This window comes from Podarcis gaigeae (genome assembly GCF_964106915.1).
Source record: "Podarcis gaigeae genome assembly, chromosome: 4".
Lineage (NCBI taxonomy): Eukaryota > Metazoa > Chordata > Lepidosauria > Squamata > Lacertidae > Podarcis > Podarcis gaigeae.
The window spans coordinates 70,718,769-70,739,346 of record NC_139677.1 but is presented as its reverse complement, the minus strand read 5'-3'; the positions used below and the strand labels follow the sequence as shown (position 1 = coordinate 70,739,346).

Below are 20,578 nucleotides of genomic sequence, written 5' to 3'. Positions count from 1 at the left end.
AACCTCTGTAAATATAAATGATAACATTTTGAAGGGAAAGCAACATTAGTTGAATGGGACTTGTATAACGGTAAAAAGATGGGGAACATGTGGCCCTCCAGATGTTGTTGGACTACAACTCCCATCATTCCTAGCTATTGATTATGCTGACTAGAGTTGATGGAGTTGGAGTCCAACAACATCTGAAGAGCTACGGGCTCCCATAGATGGTCCATAGTCACTTGATGCAGCAACCTTTCTAAAACTAAATGGGATGGAAAGCCACCTGAGAATCATATCCATGCCACCTGGAATTCTACTGAAGAAAGGTGTGATATATATGAAGTATCCCCAGACTTTGATGATGTGTAGACTGAAGCCCACTAAGAAAATCTCACGAATAAAAAACCTCATTTAATTAGTACAACTCAATTAGAAATTAGTTTAACCTTGGAAATGAGGAACATGGTCAGTAACAATGAATTGCGTTGTAAACTAGTATGCATTGGAACATGATTTTCCAAAACCAAACACTTCATCTACTACAATAAAATTCTGCACAAGGCATTTAGAAAGGTACGCAATCTTCACGGCTAATAATATTTGTTGAGAAAGGCGTTCAACTCCTGTTGCAATCAGAACTGGGCACACGCCATGCTATAAGCATCCAGATTCTGCAGCAATTATCCAAACTTTGCACTTTAAAAGGAAACTACTGCATCTTGATAATATTATGCAGCATGTGTCTTTGCTTCATATGCCTACCGTAGTTTATTCTGCTTCTGCTGGTGTGTAAAGCATGAAAAGCTATTGTCCAACCAAAGTGAAACCAAGAGGTAAGGGCTGGCTAAACCACAGAGACAAAGTAAACAGATGCCTGGTGTACCCAATTTATAGGGGTGCCCTCATTTATTCAAATATCTTAGAAAGAGAGCTGCTCCCTGCATATTTAGAGACTGGGTACACAGAGGCACATTGTCTACTGTTTGACACCACCTGTATTTCAGGAACATTCTGACCTCTATCAGCTGCCCAAGGCACAGACGCAGTCATAAAATGGGTGAATTAAGGATGTGACAGACATTAAAAAATGAAAAAGTAGCCCTCTAGTCAACCTTTGATCATTTAATGAGCTACAGCATCTGATAAGACACAGTGACAAAAATTTAATTCACTTACGGTGATTTAAAAAAACACTTTAGCTTGCTAGAGGCAAGGTTACATGTTAGTACAGTGGTACCTCTGGTTAAGAACTTAATTCGTCTAGAGATCCGTTCTTAACCTGAAACCGTTCTTAACTTGAGGTACCACTTTAGCTAATGGGGCGTCCCACTGCTGCTGCGCTGCCGCTGCACAAATTCTGTTCTCATCCTGAAGCAAAGTTCTTAACCCGAGGTACTATTTCTGGGTTAGCGGAGTCTGTATCCTGAAGCGTCTGTAACCCGAGGTACCACTGTACTGAGCATTACGAACATGGGAAGCACCAGAGGGGATACAGGCGGTTAGCACTCCAAACAAGGTGAATAGTCATCCTCCACCCCTACCTTGGATGGTCATTGCAAATAACATAGACTGCTATTGTAATTTTAATTCAGAGAACAACTCGACCAGCTAGAAATATACTTTGCTTCTTCTATGCCCCCCCTTTTTCTGGTGACACCACAACATTTGAGACAGGGATGCTAAAGAAATCACATGGGGGCAGTCTCATTCCTGTCTTCTTCCTAGTAGGCAAAACCACATGAGAAAGGTAATGGTTCTGAATACCAGTTGCTGGAATTTTCTGGACACCAGTTTCTGGAAGCTGCAGGAAGGGAGAATGCTATAGTGCTCAAGTCCTGCTGCTTGCAGGTTTCCCATAAGTACCTGACTGGCCACTATGAGAAAAGGATGCTGGACTTGATAGACCACTGGTCTGATCCAATAGGCTAGTCTTATGTTCTTAGGGGGGTTTACATAATAGCAACCATTCCGTAATATGCATTCTGAGTAGTTGTAAAGGCTCGAATGACAGATAATCCATGTTCAAGAAGTTGCCGGAGAGCTCATACAAAATTACAATTTTATGACACAATCTACCACTCATTTTAACCACATACTTGACACTATGTGCAGCAATAAGCTCCTTACCCCTTGACAGGGGTATAGAGAGCTAACCTACTTTTGGGGGAGAGAACTGAACCCAAGGGGATTTTGGTTGTCTGCCTGTCAACGGTTATTCTGGAAACTTCTGACCAGCACCGTACACCAGAAACTCAGTTTCAAAGGAAGATCACAGAAGTGAATATACAAGGGAGCAAAGAGTATACAGAGGAGAGTCCCTCATGCATAATAAGCCAGGAGCAGGAACCACAAAGGGGTCAAAGGTCAGAATGTCCATCTGGCAGTATTGATTCTTATCCTGCACAATGGATACGCAATTCAACATGCAGTTTTAAATGAAAATCAATGAATGACTCATACATAGATCATCCAGTTACTGTAGCGTCTGTTCAAATTATGCAGCACAGATGCCTCGTTGAGGTGGGTCAGCATAGCCATATCTTCAATCATGTCAAACTTGGGAGGGTTCATCTGTTGAACATCATCTTCCTTCAAAGTGACTGTCTGCAAGAAAAGGGAACATTGTAACCACAGCCTTTCCAAACTTCCTGTACTACAGAGCAATCTGACAACACTTTTTTAAAATTAAAAGATGGTTTAAGGATTACTTTCAAGAACAGGCTGCCCACAAATGGAAACTCAACTTTGAAGGCTTCTGTGCAACCCTAAATATCTGGTCTCTTGGGAGACTGATCGAAAGGAAAAAAAGAAAATGCATCTCTTATCCATTTCAGTTTGTTGGATACTGCCACCCACTGTTGTAAGCAGTAGAATACATGATTTTTAAGAAAGCAATAATGATGATGGCCATCTGAAGTTTAAAAAGCAAGATGGAGAAAGTGGTCAAACACTGAGAACTGGTTATAAGCTAAATGCTATCCCAATTTGCCTATGAAGGATGTAGCAAAGCATTAACCTGAAGCTGTTGTGATTTTAAAACAAAACAGGAACCAATGAAGACATAACAGTTACTAAGCATTATAGTTTGTAGATAAATTACTTGTAGAGGGGTAGCAATATTAGACCATGGCAGCAAAAACAAGGAAGACCCTTGTGGCATCATAAAGAATAACAAATTTATTATGACAAAAGAGTGTTGTGGGTGATGGCCCATTTAATCAAGTACATTAAGCGTTATCCTGGGTTGTAGATAGATATACAGGTGGTGGTGGGATAGCAGTGACTGTAAACAGTGAGGTCAGAAAAAAAATTAAATGCAGAAAGTACAGACCATGACAATTACATGAATAATTTTCATTATTCACAAAGGACAGTTGTTGATATCAGAGACATCCTAGCATTGGTAAGTCAATTAACTCACACAGATCTGATTCACATGTAATGCCAAGTCAATCCATGGCTTCGTACAAGCCATGACCAAATGTGCAGGAGCAAACGTCATGATCCCGGAGAGAAGGTCATGATCAAAGCAGTAGCCCAGAAACCCACGTTTGCTCGCTCATGCTAAGCCATGGTTTGGCTTAGTGTCATGTGTGAGCGGGACCATGGTGTGGGGTAGAAATTTAATAAATAAAAAAAACCTATGTCCCAATTCAGTCTACAGGTCATAGCAATGATGCGTTTGGTGAAGCTTAATTCAGTGCATCTGTTTCATGTATACCTGAAGAAGCGTCTCCACCCCCATCGTTCAGCCCGGACACTGAGGTTACAGGGAACCAGGCAGAGGGTCTTCTTGGTAGTGGCGCTCACCCAGTGGAATGCCCTCCCTTCAGATGTCAAGGAAATAAACAACTATCTGACTTTTAGAAGACATCTGCAGGCAACCCTGTATTGGGAAAATTTTAGTGTTTGATGTTTTATCGTGTTTTAAATATTCTGTTGGGAGCCACCCAGAGTGACTAGGGTGTAAATAAATTATTATTATTATTATTATTATTATTATTATTATTATTATTATTATTATAATATTTTGCAAACTCATGACTAAACCTCTCTCAGGTTTTATTCATTTGTTTGTGTCAACAGTGATTTTAAAAGACTTTCTTGCTTAATCCTTTGGGTCGATGCATACAATATAAAAACAAATTAAATATACTTGTTCATGTATTCCATAGGAATCACAGAGAGATGTTTGTGGCTTCCGTATGTGTCACATATTCTCAGTCACCCCAGCTGCCATGGGTAGAAGCTTAAACAAAAATGCTTTCATATAAATGCAGGGGGCTCCTCATACGCTACCCACATGCAAGTACCACTAAATGACATATCTGTAGGGTCGTCGTCCCCACAAGACTGAGTCTCATAAGCTCATGTGCACCTATAGGCAATTGCTTATAGGCTCCTGGATGTATGAAGATAACATACACACAAAGAGCTAGGGGGCTTAGAGAAAAATATCCCATTGTGAACTTTTTTGCCTAAGCTTCCTAGCTATACTGGAAGGGGGGGGAGAGGATTTTCATCGTGAACATGGCTGGGGGAAGAGAGATAAGCCTCTCTTTCCCTTGTGCTGTGTTCTGGATAACTATCAGGCTCCTCCTCACACAGCAAAAATGAATTAAACAAAATCTGGAGGTGTAGCTGTATATATATGCTATATATATATGCTTAACATGCATTTTGGCCCTTGGTTTTAGAAGCACAGTGAGATCATACATAGCGAAGCAGCAAGGAAATCTCCAGCCCTCTATATGGTTCTCTCTTGTGTGATCCTCCGGCCCTTCCTCGGATTGTTGCTTCTTTCTGTTTAACTGATTCTGGCCTAAGTTTGTACGCAGCAAAAACTGTTTCTCTGTCCTCATTATGTCTAGAATGCTTTATTCTTGTGACTAATCAAACAGGGAGGGGGGCTCTTTACCTTCCCGTCCGCAGTCTCAACAGTGACTTTGCCACCGCCAGTCTCTTTTATCTCAGCTTCAAGATAAGCTTTCTTCTCATCTGGAATCCAGCATTTCTTCTTCCCTAGCATAGAAAAACGAGTCCTTCATTGTTATGCAAAAATATTTGATACTCAACATTGCAAAATAAGTTACAAATTGTATATAATAGAATATTAATTAATGGAATAGAATTGTGTTGGTTTTGTATGGGTTCAGATTCACAAACTCAAGTAATCCTTACAACAGCCCTGAAAGGTAAGATGGCGCTTTGACCCTCCTTCAGATTGGGAAGGTGTTGAAGCGGACAGTGGCCTTGAACAAGACCAGGCATAAGGAAACTCGGCCCTCCAGATGTTTTGGGACTACAACTCCTATGATCCCTAGCTAATAGGACCAGTGGTCAGGGATGATGGGAATTGTAGTCCCAAAACATCTGGAGGACCGAGTTTGCCTATGGCTGCACAAGACCATCATTTGTGTTAGCAGCTCAAGTGAGATTTTAACTAGAGATGTTCCAGCTCATAGTTCATTTTCCTGAATACTATATTTCACTTACATTGGTTCTCCCAGACTGAAGATGAATAACCTGTGCCTACTGCACACAGCAAATGCTCTGGCACCATTTCTGCACTACAAAAAAACAAAAACAAAAAAAAACCAACCCAAATGTGCTTTTGGTTAACCTCAGCAAAATGCAAGGAAGTATGCAATTCACAGGTTACAATTTGATTGTTTGGAATTTGAGTAATTTACAAGTATGTTCCACTCCCCATTGCTCCACCCTCTTACACTAGCTTACTTTTTACTTGAAACGCTTTTGGAGCATTTGCTTTTATGAATTGCTCAAATCAAAGAAGCCAACAAACTCAAGCTGAAAATTCAAAAATCAGGGATGCAATAATTGACACATTTGCACATCATCACAATGTACTAGTGCCAAATCTATCATACCACAGGGTAGAGTATATACTTCATGGATGCACTTATACTGTTGATCTTGCAGTATGCAGTGCAAGTCATAAGAGCTGCAAATGACCTCAGCCATTTCTTATCACCCTAAAGGCGTGGCATCACGCTCTGAACTCTGTTGCTTTTAAGTTTTTTCTGGTTCCAGCTAGTTGATGCTTATAGAACAATGCCTGGAAGCTGTGTGTTCTTTGCTTTGATGTCTAAAAGCACACACTGCAACCAGACAGACCATATGTCACCCACATGCAATAGACGTACTTACCTTCTTAAAATACCATTAAGAACAGTACATGTCCGAACTGGCTAAGAGCTGCTGTGCTATTTCCAGACAATGTTACTTTATACTTTGAGATGGTGAACATCAAAGTTCTGCAACCCTTCTTGCAAGATCTTGACATCAGAATAATCACAACATCAATGGGGAAAAGGGGGTCTTGCCAAGTAAAATGGAAAGGCTACCTATTATATATTCAAATTGCAGTGCAGTTCAAGTATTAAGCTACAGATGGAAAATGCAGCTGGTCAGACCAGCAGAATAAATGCACATTTTTTAAAAGTGCAGAAGTATAAGGGGCACCAGTCTAAACAGACTGCTGTGAAGACATTGGTCCTTTACGATAGAACTTCCAATCATAAGCTATAGAAGTATGCCTCATTCAGCCTTCCTGGTCGATGGCAGAAGCAACAACTAACACCTTACCTTCAAAAGCCACAGTCTGCAACACCATCAACTCCTTGTCACTTTTCCGGAGGAAGGGAGCAGCTTCCCCGAATTCCGACATGTCCATCATCTTGGCGAGCAAGCTGAAAGTTGTACTCCCCAAAAGAAAAACAACGCAATCTAGCCTGTAACAACAACAAAATTACTATCTATCTATCTAATATCCAAAGCAGAGCGATATATAGCACTTCCACGTCGCAGCTGTTTCCAAGGAAAGCTGAACTATGCATGCATTTATTTTTCAAATGTGTGTCTTGTCACTCTGTTCTGCAGAGCTAAAAGCTGCCTCCAATGTGGTATTTGAGAGATAAGTTGTAGCTGTACAGGGTTACAGAAAATTAATCCCACACATGGTTTGTTGCATGCCCAGGTAATGCTGCTCACCACCCTCTTATCCACTGCAATAATTAAAGCAAGGACTCAGAGAAGCATCATGGGTTCAAATTAGACCACAATTTGATTGAGTAAGGATGCAAGTCTGGCATGGCATTGAGCATCTCAGCCTGCCTGCTGGTCAGTTACCGGTGGAGTGGGTCAAACCTGCTAAAGGATGACCTATGACATACATCAAATGGATACCATCTGACAGTTTTGCCATGCTAGGGAGTGCTATGGCCCTTAACTGCCACCTGGGTGTATGGTCAGAAGCTCCTCCGCCTGGATTCATTTAATAGAATACCTCACTGCCACAGAAGGGTCTTCCCCTTGGGCAAAGACTAAGGATCAAACCCAATGCCATAACCACCCAAGTTGTGATGATTGCAAACAAACCAGACAGGCCCAATTAACCTGAGGATGAAATTCCTCCCTGGCCCCAAATACGGAGACTGAAGCAATCCATAGCAAGGTCAATCGAACACCAGTACAAAGAAAGAAGACAAGGGACAAGGGAAGGAGGGAGGGAAATCTGAAAGGCAACTGCGGTGCCAGGCAAGGGGGTGGACCACTTTAAATGGCCAGGGAGCAGACCTGAGTAAAGACTTCCTCTGGTGTCCCAGTCAGGTCCACCCACCCCAGCACCACCTACAGGCCCACTTGTTATTGGCCAGTTGGCAGGCAGGCCAGTTTTATTTTCTCAGCTGATGGGAGAGGCAGCAACATCTCCCATTGGCTGTGGGAGCCTGGCACATGGAAGCCAGAAGGTGGCAGCAGGGTTCTGCCAAGCTGCAAATGCTGCCCAACTCTCAGGTGAATGAGTGGAGATTTGTGGCTTCAGGGCTGAAATCTGACCTGGAGAACAGGTTGTTTCTTGGATCTGATTAAGATTTGCAAGAAATAAAGTGTGTGTTTGTGTGTGTGCGTCCTTTCTGAAGGCCCTTTCCTTAGCCATGAATGCAGGAAAACTCTGTGATCATTCACTGGTGAAGGAATTTTAATTTATTTCTTTAAAATATTTCTATTCCTTTCTCTGTTTTTTGCTGCACTCCTATGCATATTTATTGTATTTACTTATTGTAATTAATCTTCACTGAAAGCTTTAATTCATTTATATTCAAGACAACTCACAACATATGCAAAAGACAATTCAACAAACATAGACAAAACAAATGGCCTATCATTTTAGCTTGCGCTCCGAAAATTCGTCTCTACCTTATTCTAAGTCAGATCATCAGTTCATTTTGCCCAGTATTTGTCTAATCTAGACTGGTGCTGGCTTTCTAAGGACACAGGTAGAGCTGGCAATATAAGGCATGAACACAATGATCTTTAAGAGATCATCAATTGCTCTCATGGCTCAGCAATACATAGACTGCTTGATAAGGAATCTGTGTGTGATTAAAGGAGTTCACTTTTTTAAAAAAACAGTAGAGCAGGCCAAGTTGAGCAAACCCTATGTTTGTCTCCCATCCAGTGCCATATCTGGTAGATTTCTCAAAACAAGTTGCAATAGTGTTCTATAGTCAGAAAATAAAGAAATGCTTCTGGAAGGAAAAGGGAATCTTACCAAGGACTGATTGATTGGGAATAATCAGTTTTCTCTGCATGCAGAAACTAAGACATTTCCCAAACATGCAGCCCTTAAAGAGTAGCAGATTAATGGCATTAAGTTTATTAACGGTACAATCCTAAGGGTGCCTACTTTGAACAATGTCTTGTCGTGTTCAGTGGGGTAAGTATGCACAGGATTGTCACCTTTAACAGGTCCTTTTATCTTATTCATCCCAGAATACTTGTGGTAGTCATGGGCGGGGGGGGGGGGGAGGATCCTTGTGTGTTTTGCTTTCTAAATAATAAAATATTTAATGCTTGGATAGTGAGCATTCTGTATTTAGTGATGCAGTGTACAGGTAGAAGGTCAGACGAGCAATCTGGGGGAAGATAGTTAACTTTAACCTTCAGTTAACACAAGATTCAAGACAGAACAGTCTGTAGTCATGCGATACTTGTGTTTTTCCATCTATGTAGGCCAGCAGAGACCAGCTAGAATGAAAACCATTTACAGGTTTATAATGGAAGTGCTGAAACATCACTCTCCCTGTGCCTGAAATCACAGCCATCTTTAAATGAGAAGTTTCATTTAAAGGGAAATGAAATAGCCATTCGGCTCTCATTCATTTTTGTGCATTATTCTCATCCTGCACCAAAGTGAATTTTGTATTAAAACTGTCCCTTCGGATCTTGCTGCAGCAGGTTCTAGCGCTGTGATATATTTTCATCTCCAAAATCAAGTACCAACTGGGAGAAGGGTTGCATTGGGAAACATTAAATTGGCACTGGGTTTTTCTCAAAAGATACTGTATTTGGGTGCAGCGAATGCTATTTTATTACTGAAACAACTGAGCAAAATATTCTGGCCCAATTACAAGATATATATTTTTTCTGTTTTGAAGTGTACATGCTGCTGTCATTCCTCCTTAACTTTAGACAAATGCTCTAGCAGTCAATGCATGATGTTACAACAAGACAGCCTTGTTAAAAACTAGAAGACAGAAAGCTCACCTAACCTCTATGTACCAGAGGCCTCATTAACTTCAGACTACATCAATAGCAATTGACCCAAGCTTGCAATCTCATTACCAAATATAAGAACACTCTGCAGGATTTATTTCTCGTGTCTTCACTGTCTCAAATCTATATGTGTCCATGCATCAGAGACTGAAACTGCACTCTTAAATGAGTCTACTCTGAAGTAAGTCCCAGTGAGTTCAGTAGGGTTCATTCTTAGGTAAAGGATTGCAGACTGAACCACCTGGAACTGAGTTGACTCATAAGAGACTCTCTCATGAAGCCTTTCCATTCATTGACGCTCTTCAGTATTAGTCAAGTTTCACAGATTCCCAGGGAATAATGCATTGCATACACAGCATGAATGATGTGATGGTTATATAAAGTTTAACTAGGGCATACTTCCTCGGCTAAACAAGTATTGGGCATGAATGCTGGTGTGGGTATGAAAGCTCAGGACTGAAAGGGGGAGGATTAAAATTCATGGGGCAGCCTATAGTCTCTGAAAGAAATAAAGCCTCTGGAGGGGGCGGGGAGTGAAACACAACGAGAAGTTAAAAGGAATGATTTCCCCACTGAAACCCAAAGCAAAAATTTGTACTTTTTTGCCCTCCACAATCCCAACTGGTGTTTTCTTGTCTGCAATATCACTGAAAACTGGCTTAGGCTGTGCATTTTCTAAGGTGCTTCAGCCTCGTTTTCATCTTAGCATGTTTTAGCTAGCTGATCCACCAGAGCATTTAAGTTGTATAACTGAAAAGCTCCCTAAGGTATTTGGAAAGATAGAAAACATGACTTGCATATAATAAATGATCAATCCATCCTCAGCATACCAAGGACAGGAATCTCCTTTCAAAAGGAATATGGTTCTTTCCAGCTGATTGAGCGTTTGGCTTCGTGGGTCTAGCAGAAAGATCTCTTCCTGGAGCCGCCATGCTGGCTGGCAGCATCACAGAGCTACTTAAACACGGCTATCAGAACTAAAACCTTTACATCTTAGCAGCATAAAATACAATACTGAGAAAAGGTTACAGCACTCTGGACTACAAATATATATATAGAAGAGAGATTGGTACCTACCCTGAAAAGTAAAGGACCAAGTAAGGGGTTTGTGCTTGCTCTGGACTTTATATACACCTTCTACCAAGGTCATTGATGATAACGTTGTACAGGGCATCAACAGTTCCCCTTGTTTCTATATTTGTCTTCTGGGCCCTGGAAGAAGAAAAGAAAAAAAACCACAAAGCACTTCAGCATGTGTGGCATTCTAAGGGGAGTGGTTTGCTACTTGATATGTGGTTTATCTTCAGCATCCTTTCAATAAGCAATATACATTGTTTTTATTTTTAATTTGGGGAGGGGGGCAGAATTTTGTCTAATCATAGCTCGCTTCAATAGAAAAACTATGAACTGCAAGCCAGTAACTTTCAAGGATTGTTGAGATGTTACTTTTCAGGAAGGAAAGCTCACAGCCTTCTACAGACAAACAGCTCAATGAGAGAACATGCATGCAGGAGAGGAAAGAAAAGCATGTCAAAAGACGACCCCTTCCCCAACACACACACACACACACACCCCTACAAGCATTCATTAGACTGCATGAACAGACCTACATGCATATGTACTGAAGGACTGTCTAACCCTGTATCACTTTGATCACCTGGGGAAATTCTACTAGTGGTACTGCAGTTTACAGAATAGCATAGGAGGGTGACTTGGAAAAAGATGTTTTCCAGGGCCTACTTGGAACTAACAGCACACCAGTTTGAAAGAAACATCCTTCAAGCTACTATTCATGTGCCAGAATGTGGAGCATTCTGTTGCTTCCAGTCCAGAAAAGTGGGTTTTGCAAGAAGAAGTCATATCCATATCCTGATATGTCTCTCTAGATTGGGATGAACAAGTGCGCTCCAAAATAGTTTATAAACTTTCAAAGCCGTTGGAATTTAATACACGCAAAGTACAAAGTGTTTTATTTACTAGTAAAGTCAGAGAATTGGATAGTTAGATGATGTAGATCTGACTGACATAGAGGACCTGTGGTCCAACCTCTGGCCACATCCCTAGAGTACCCTGCACATAGAAAACAAGCCTATGAGGAGCAAGTCTGGGCTCAAAAGTACCATACGTTTTCTGTGCAGGGGGCATGTTTCGTATGGTACAGTGTTCAGTCAGGTGAGCCCTTATCTGCAATGGTAGCATCCAGACACAAATTTACCTTCTCAATGAAAACTTATAAAAATGTAAGCTCCAGATAAGGCTGCCATTGGCAGACCATTCAAAGATGGTAGAAAGCACTCATGGCCACTGATGACGTGCCATTAAGGACTTCAGAGGTACATTTCAGACCATAATAGCTCCTGGTCCAAAATCCTTATTAATATAGAGGCATTCAAGTGTATGAGTTTCCCACATATTTGAATGCCTTAGGGTTCATGTGCAGTCTGGATGTCCTGTTGGAATGGAAATACTGCAAGTTATGTTAAGTTGACTAGAAGCCGAAGTGCTAACAAGGCTCCAAATAGTCTGCTTGTGCAAACGTTGAATGCTGCTAACAGTAAAAAAAAAGAGAGAGAGCAAAGGTTAGATGTTCTATTCCTAGATTCTACTCAGAAAGGCAATTAGCTATTTTGAGCCAGCCAAGTATAAAGCCATTGTTTACGGATTATATCTGCTCTTGCTAATGTGCTCTTTAAAACATCTTGCCCAGGGGAAAGAGTGCTTGCCACAATAAAGATTTGCAGAAGATAGGAATTTCACAAAAAGTGTTGATTCAACAGGCTTTGAGAATTGGTGACCCAATAACAAGATAATTAGGTTCAGTAGGAAAGGGACTGGATCTCTTTGAAGGAAGTTGTTATTTACTTTTTAAACTGTAGCCACCAATTACTGGCAGGATTCATGGTGCAGACCTTTCACACAATAGCTGAAATAGGATTGCATGAATGTGCACCTGAACAGGGAAGAAGCCACATTCTCTATAATCTATCTCCACAATTTAAATGCTCATCGACTATACTTCTTTCTCCACTGAAAACACAAACTCAAAATAATAGCTTTTTTTCTTTTGCATTCAAAAGTGCCTTAAGCAGCCAAATTGATTCAACATTATTCTACCAGAGGAATGTCCAGTGTGACGTAACCATGAAGTAAAAGCAGAGCAGATAAATTAGGGAAAGCCAGTGTAAATTAAGTAAAGCCTGTTTTCAATATATTTCCCCTAAGCATGACTGGATCCAATGTCCCTGAAAGCAGCCTTGCAATTGAGATCCATCTCCAGTTAGGTTGTTAGAAGTATCCAGAATGTGCTCAGAGCCAACACTCCTTCATCCGGTTTTGTAAAACCCAAAACATTTTATACCAAAATGTTGCAGTGTAAAAACAAAGTATTCCGCTGGGTTTAGGAACTGCTTATAAGCAGCTGAGCTTCCCACATGGCATGGTTACATTCTTCTTTTTAATGAGCTGAAGAGCTTTATGGATGTATGAGAAGTTCCCCTATTGTTTGCAGAAAACAGCATAAAAAACACCAAGTTCCATATGCGCAGAGTTCTTTGTGAGTCATGTACACCCCTGAGAACACCAGAGCCACAGGGGGAAGGTATCCCACTCCAACATTTAAACACAAACAAACAAGAGGAGATGAAATATTATTTTCTTATTCTCTGATCCTTTAAGTTATTCCACACACCCTTCCCAACTTAGAAAAATCAGGAATAGAGAACTTTATTTCCTTTTATGGGTGTATATATATTTATACTTTTTATTCACCCTGTTTGAGAAACAAATTATTGATCCTGTGAGAGCTTGATTAAATGGTGCTACCTCAAACAAGATGGGCTGCATCATCAAACAAGATGGGCTGCAACCCCCTCGTTTATAACCAGGAGGACATTGTTGTGAAGGCAGGGTGTGAGACAGAAGCCCTGTCAAGAAGTGAAATTAACCTGTACTTCCACAGATGTGCCTCAAGAAGGCAGTCTTCAAAAATAATGAAAAGATCCCCACAAAGTTCTGAAATCTGATTGGCTCCACCAAGTTCTGAAGAAAGACAATCCTAATTGGTTGGCCACCTTTGCCTTATTTAGATTTGCATGTGTGCAAATAATGCTCTGCTCCCTCCAGTGTGTCACCTTCAGTCCACTTTTAGCCCTCTGTGAGTTCAAGGTTGATTTTATGAAGGAGAGCCAGTGTAGTGTAGTGGTTCAGAGCGGTGGACTCATAATCTGGTGAACCGGGTTCGCGTCTCCGCTCCTCCACATGCAGCTGCTGGGTGACCTTGGGCCAGTCACACTTCTTTGAAGTCTCTCAGCCCCACTCACCTCACAAAGTGTTTGTTGGGGGGGGGAGATAGATTGTTAGCTGCTTTGAGACTCCTTAGGGTAGTGATAAAGCGGGATATTGAATCCAAACCCTTCTTCTCTTCTTTTACGCATAGAGACTCTATACAATTTAGAGTCTAGAACATAAATTGCTCTACTCCACAAGTGGTGAGAGGTTTCTTGCTTCAGTTGCCCTCACTCGGGGTTGACGACTGACTCAAGGGGGCAGGACTTTGCAACACACTTTCTACTCTCCCTACATGCAAGTAGTCTGAACGCCCAGATGGGACCTCTAATCATCAACATTTCAAATTTCAAAAGTCAGTATACAGCAGCAAAGTTCTTAGACTTAGTATCCACAGGATGTTTAATGCAATATAGTGAGAAAATCAGATACCGCACAAATAAGTACAGCTGGTGGAAACATTTCTACCATTTCCCCATACTGAGATGATAAATGGTTCCTTATCTGTTGGCATATGTATCATTTCAAGTTCTAGCTGCTGTCAGAAATGGCTAATTTGCTTTCTTTACTAACTTTGGCTGTTTTCATTGTGATAATATTTCAGTCATATTTTTATGTTTCCTGTTGTTTGAACTAATTCATGTGAAAGGTGACTTTTCTTTGTTAAATTTGGAAACAAAACAAACACCATAACTAATTATGTGGAAAGGTCAAAATTCCTTTAATTGGTAGGTTAAAACAAGAGCGCATAAGAAATGCTGATAAATTATCCTGCAACTAGTTTAGTCTATTTTTAATAACATTGCCTCTTGGAAAAAGAATGTAATAAGATTTATCTTCTCTAGGCACAGAGATAGTGTGAAATAGAGTGCCACAATCTTCGAGTGGTTGTCTGGATTGTGTAAAATCTACTTATGACACCTTACTCCTTTCTAAATGAAGAACTAGATGCAATTTTTTAAAAATTGGTAACTGACGTCAACAGTTTTGTTCTTTCATATAATGCCCTGGGTATAAAACATCTGTTCCAGAAGCAAGACTGGGTGCTGAAGCATGTTTTTTATTAAAAGACCAGCATGGAGAAACTGCAATTGCGTACTATTGTCAAGCATTGTCCATGTCAGTCTGGACTGCCAGTTCATTTCTATGCCCAATTCAAGGTGCTTACATTACTGTTTAAAACTCTGAAAGATTCAGGCCCCCACTATAGGAAACACCACATCTTTCCCTACAGATCCTCTTGAGGGCCATCTTGGTAGTTGCACTGCCCTCATGTGTTCGAGGGCTGGCATGCTTGAAAGAGGGCACTTTCTGTGGTATTTCCTCAACACCGAATGCACCTGGTACCATCATTCTACAGTTTCTGTCATATGCTGAAAATGTGCCTCTTTATCCCGGTCTTTGGCATGTTTTCAGGATCCATCCCATTCCTGTGATTATACAGTGGTACCTCAGGTTAAGAACTTAATTTGTTCTGGAAGTCCCTTCTTAACCTGAAACTGTTGTTAACCTGAGGTACCACTTTAGCTAATGGGGCCTCCTGCTGCCGCCGCACAATTTCTGTTCTCACCCTGAAGCAAAGTTCTTAACTCGAGGTATTATTTCTGGGTTAGCGGAGTCTGTAACCTGAAGTGTCTGTAACCTGAAGCGTCTGCAACCCGAGGTACCACTGTAATTTGTTTTGAACTGTTTTGAGTATTGAATTTTAGATGGTTGTAGCCTCCTTCCCTGGGACCAGATAGTGAAGGGCCCATGAAAAATTGAAATAATAGTTGTAATGATGATGATAGTGATGCAAGCCACTATATCTTGAAGCAGCACATGGAGATGGAGAAGCACTTGGTGACAACCAGGCCTAGTGGCAGATGTGAGTAGATCTTTGGATAGGCCCTCTCCTCTGGGACCTGGGAAGTTTACTTCATAGAGATGGCAGTGGTGGCAGCCAGCATCAGCACTCTGAGCAGCAACCAGGTGCCTAGCAGCTGCCATTTGAACCTCCCAGAACCAGGGTTGGCCCAAGACATTTTGGAACCTGTTCACCAAGAGGCTGCTGCTGGAGAGGCAATATTTGGGGGGGAGGGCCTGCCAAGGAAACAGCAGGTCCTTCCTCTAAGGAGCATGCCACAGCTGTCACGGCCACCATGGCAGTGGCAGGCAGTGGTGGCAGCAGCAGAAGATGCATTCTGGATCTGCTGCCCCCATGCATTCTGCTGCCTGAGGTGGTTGCCTCACTTTGCCTCATGGGTGGGCCATTCCTGCTCAGAGGGATGCTACAACATAAAATTTAAATGACAGATAGACTCAGTGACCAGTGAGCCAAAATAAAAATTAAAGGTGGGTTCCACACAAAGCACTGGATCTCTGGCAGCTGCCTAAGGATATCCAGTGCTGATGTTGGTCCCATTTGCTATGATCTCTGCATTTTAAGTCAATCCCCTACCCCTTGTAAAAATACAAAACTGTTAAGTGTGGCTTTCAAACCAACCATATGGTTAATGCTTAGATTCAGGAAAGTGTTCTCCTACTCATTCTGTTGAGTGGTGTCCTGGGTCCTAGGGCCTCTGCCTCGAAGTCCTGTTCTGGCAGCATGATTCTATTTGAGCATCTCTTTAAGGCAAAACCTTAGGGAGAGAGGTCCATCCACAGTAATGAAATGGCAGTATTTTGCTGGCTGATCATTTGGTAATTTGCAGATCACCCCTACTGCAGGTAGTTGCCAAAAGTCACAGAAATCACAGAAAATCTGAGAGCAGCCCTCCACCATTTCCTTTGGTTTAGTCCTGTGAACCAGGCCATCTGTAGAATCGGCACATGCAAACCTTGCAATGGAGTCATCATAATTAGCAGTTTTCGCTCACTGTGAAATCAGGTCAGCTTGTCACTGAGGCTCTCCTGGGCTCTTTACTCAGCCTATGAAAAATGCATTGAAATGGTGCCCAGGTGGTGCCCGGATTTACTCTTGAAAGCCACCTATCGAACGCCTGATTGACAGTTTGCCCTGCGTATGCAAAAGCAATTAGATCTGTTTCATGCCGTGTGAAAATGCCCTATTGTTCCTTGGCCTCAAAAAGGCCTACAGTTTGTAGTTGCGTCAGGAGAAGAGATCAAAAGAAACTCTCAGGTCGCAAAAGGAAAATAATGCTGCATACTTCGCTGGTTCCAAGCAGACAAAGGCACGCCTAATCTCTAATGTGTTTTCAAGTGGACAAGAGTGCTTGGCAGCATAGCACACAACTGTCTACTGAAACACCCTATGCAAGTGCCACTCCTCCCTCCCACCAACCCCAGCTATTCCAGTCTAAGTAGGGATAAATTTCAAAGCTGTCATTACTCATTCTGTCCTGCTGACATTTGATCATTATTGTATCTTAAGAACTTCTAAATAGGTCATGCCTTTAGCGGGAGAACTCAGTTGCAGGAAGCGAGGTTGATGGAGCTCTCGGAGCTCTTATTAGTCATCACCAACACTCACAAAGCAACTACTGGGCTCCAAGTACAGAAGGCAAAAGCCAAAGCTGGATCCAAAGGGACGTGTGACATTAACCCCCACCCCCACCCTGCAAATATTGGTAGGGACCTGGGGGATGAAGATCACCGCTGATGTTAATCCAAGAAATCCATTCATTTATTAAGTATTTGGGGTTTGCCATGTGTATCTACTTCTCATGCTTCTTGTGGTTCTTTTAAAATGAGATTCAGAAGCAAAACAAAATATACAAGTGAGTGAGAAGTTTAAAGATTTTATTCCAAAATAACAAGCAATGTGTACATACCAAGCAAACACTTCAACCTGCCACCTAGAAGCCCTCAAGAAGTGGTGAAGTGACTCTCCCAGGTAACCTTAGTTTACATGCCCCTGCGGCCAATCACTCTGTGCATGAGCTTCAGAGAAACTCTGCCCAAACCATCCAATTTTATAGACAGCCTGTGGGGCTTCCAAGACTGGTTACGTGCAGATCGTCCATTAGCCACCTCCTCCCAATGCCTCACTTTCTCAAAACAATGTCCAGCATCAAAGAAGGTACCCAGTATTATCTTCCACAACTGATTAAGGCAGCTGTGTGGGGGCCTTCACCTCCTCCCAACGTTCTCAGGACATTAAAGACTGTTCTCATATCATCAAAAAACTTAACAAGTGTGCGGGAGGGGGAAGGAACAGAGGCAGGAAGTGCTCTGTGTCAGGTCACTAACTCCTCAATACATTTTGTCGTCAAAATGCATTTCCCATACACTTATTCAGCCATTTGGCAGAAGAATCCTAGCTAGAGTGCCTAGCTAGATCCCCCAGCCCTTATCAGAGAGTACTAGTCGGGGGCTAGCCGGGTGGAAGAGCCAAAACATTATTTTTCTGGTTTTAAATCTGAGAACTGCATGAGTTGAAAAAGGCCTTCACATATACATGGAAAACAGTCTGTGCTGCCTGGGGCTGATGGTTGCCTGAAGGACATCATGATGGTGAAGGCTGTCCTTCAGTTCTCTTTCTCTTAAGGTTAATTTCATATCATGTTCAAGAATGTAGCAAAGGACAACAATATACGTTTTTGAATTTTAAAAAATTAAACCAAAATTCTATTGTTATTGCACATTGTTAAATTAAACAAAACAAAAAATCATAATGATGTACAGTAATATTTCCATGTGCATTATATAAAAAAAGACTCAACATGCCTCTTTAACACATGTATGCCAACCGTGAGAAGAGCCAACTTAGCCATAGGCCACTTCAGCCTTACAGGTGTTTCATCAAGCTGCACATCATGAGTATTGTGGGCAAGATATTGCTAGGTGCAATAGGGATATCAGGTGTGCCAGAGGTTCTGCCCCACATTGTGGGTGTCAGCCATCTGCATGTGATGTCACACATGTCACACAGGTGACATCACACGGCATGCCACAACATGCGCATGACAGTGTGCTGTGTGACGTCATGTGCATGCTGCATTCGGTCGACTAGCCAGGCACCCACAGTAAAAAAATTGTGGGTGTTTCGAAACTTAGGGTCCCCCTGAGTTGATGCCTATGAGGGGTATTAATTAGGTCAAGAGCCCAAGACAAAAGGGACCCCTTGGAGCTGTGCCAGCATCTTGTCCACAGAATTCTGAAATAAAGGCGATAGACATTCCAAGCAGCTGGTATGGCCTGATATAAAGGGCTGCTATTTAACTGAAAGACATCAAACAGATGCACAAATCCTTACAGAACAGCAGGTCTGATTGACAGGTTGGTTCTGTGCAAATGAATTTCTATTCATAAGTTCCTATAGGGTTTGTTTGGGAGGTTTTTTTGTTTTAAAAAAAGGAAATAGATTTGTGCAGTCCATTCAAACTGAAAAATATTTATTTGCTATAACTTTTTTTTGTCAGCAAAGATGTTATTACACTGAATGGATTTTATTTCTGTTTTTAAAACTCATCCAGTCAAGATTAGAATTTGGAGAAAACAGCTGATCTGTCTAATCAAGAGGGAGAATGTTTGCGTCTGCATTGCCTTAATCATCACCCACTGATAGTGCCCTTGTCTATTGTTACCACAGTGTCCCCCACCCAGTCATGTCACATGCATCTATCACCCGCCAGTCACCCACCACTTGAGTTTTCTATTAGCTTGCCAACGTTTGCCTAGTTTTAAAAGTGGCTCTAAATAAAATTGAAGCTTGCTTTCAGAATCTTTAGAAGTCTTAGAAATGAATGATGGTACTTATCCGAACAAGTTGCATCCAATATTTACATTTCTATAATACATTCTACAATATGAGCTGGGGCCTGGAAGGTGCAGAGTAAGGAGTCCTCCATTGTCTCTGGGCAGATGCTCACAGGACGGTGGTGGTTTTCCTTTTTTCCTTTTTCTTTTTACTGCACTGGTTCCAGGCAGGCACAGCTGAGGCACAAGCCCCTCAGAAGGATCATTCCCCTCAATCTTCAACACCAGGAGATTAGGCAGGATTGCACCCTGGTTTCTCAAAACTTTTTCCAGTGTTATGTAAGCTTCATAATAATGCCACTATTCACTTTGCCCCAAAGGACTTTTGTCTGAGACACAGTTAGTAAATCTTTTGAGGCTGCAGAACAAAATGCCCCTTCTACCAACACATTTCCTAATGGCATCCTTCTTGATCATTCCCCTGCTAATTTGTCTATTATGGATTAAGTGTCCTACTCTGCCACACAGGCAGGACTGATTGTATGGGTTTTGTTGAAATGATTTTCACTTTACCAGGAAAAAAGACAACAACTGATTGGGAAAGACCCAATCTGCTCAGCAACATTGTGGTGATATTCACTCATATACCACAGGTATGTGAGATCACACCTCGCTGCAAGTGGGCGGGGTGGGGGGGGAGGGAAGTGTTACTACATAATTTACAGCATTGCTGAAATCTGGGTGGCCTCAGGATTTTCCTCTTGTCTCTTCTAAGCCTTCTATGTCAAAGTGTTCAAAGCAGCCCTTATTCAAATAAATCCAGTGGTTTTTTCCTGGGTGGACGCAGGGGTACACATACCCCTAAACATTTTGTGAAACTAGGTTTGGCCTCATATTTCAATATGGGTAGGAAAATGAGAGTACCTCTAAACATTTTTTAGAAAAAAAGCACTGAATAAATCTATTCACAGTGTAGCTTGTTAGATTGTTAGAACCGTTTTTCTCACAAATAGAGAGTACTGGGATAGGATTTCAATTCAGAAGAACAATTCTTGCCTGGTATTCTGCTCCAAATTCAAAGCCCCTTCTTTGA

At 41.7% G+C, this 20,578-nt stretch overlaps 1 protein-coding gene across 2 annotated transcripts in view; it reads right to left on the bottom strand.

The window, feature by feature from the left end:
* The window catches only part of MYH15 (myosin heavy chain 15), a 92,742-nt gene extending 76,017 nt beyond the window's left edge, over positions 1–16,725 (bottom strand). Inside the window, exons 1-5 of one of the 2 annotated variants that reach the window (XM_083735824.1) lie at positions 16,331–16,725; positions 10,639–10,773; positions 6,592–6,737; positions 4,901–5,004; positions 2,443–2,586 (exon numbers count right to left, since the gene is read on the bottom strand). In XM_083735824.1, coding sequence (XP_083591950.1) covers positions 2,443–2,586; positions 4,901–5,004; positions 6,592–6,682 — 339 coding nt within the window. In that variant the 5' untranslated portion in view covers positions 6,683–6,737; positions 10,639–10,773; positions 16,331–16,725. The remainder of the gene's footprint in view (positions 1–2,442; positions 2,587–4,900; positions 5,005–6,591; positions 6,738–10,638; positions 10,774–16,330) is intronic. The other variant, XM_083735825.1, reaches the window with a different exon arrangement.
* Positions 16,726–20,578: the final 3,853 nt, after the last annotated feature.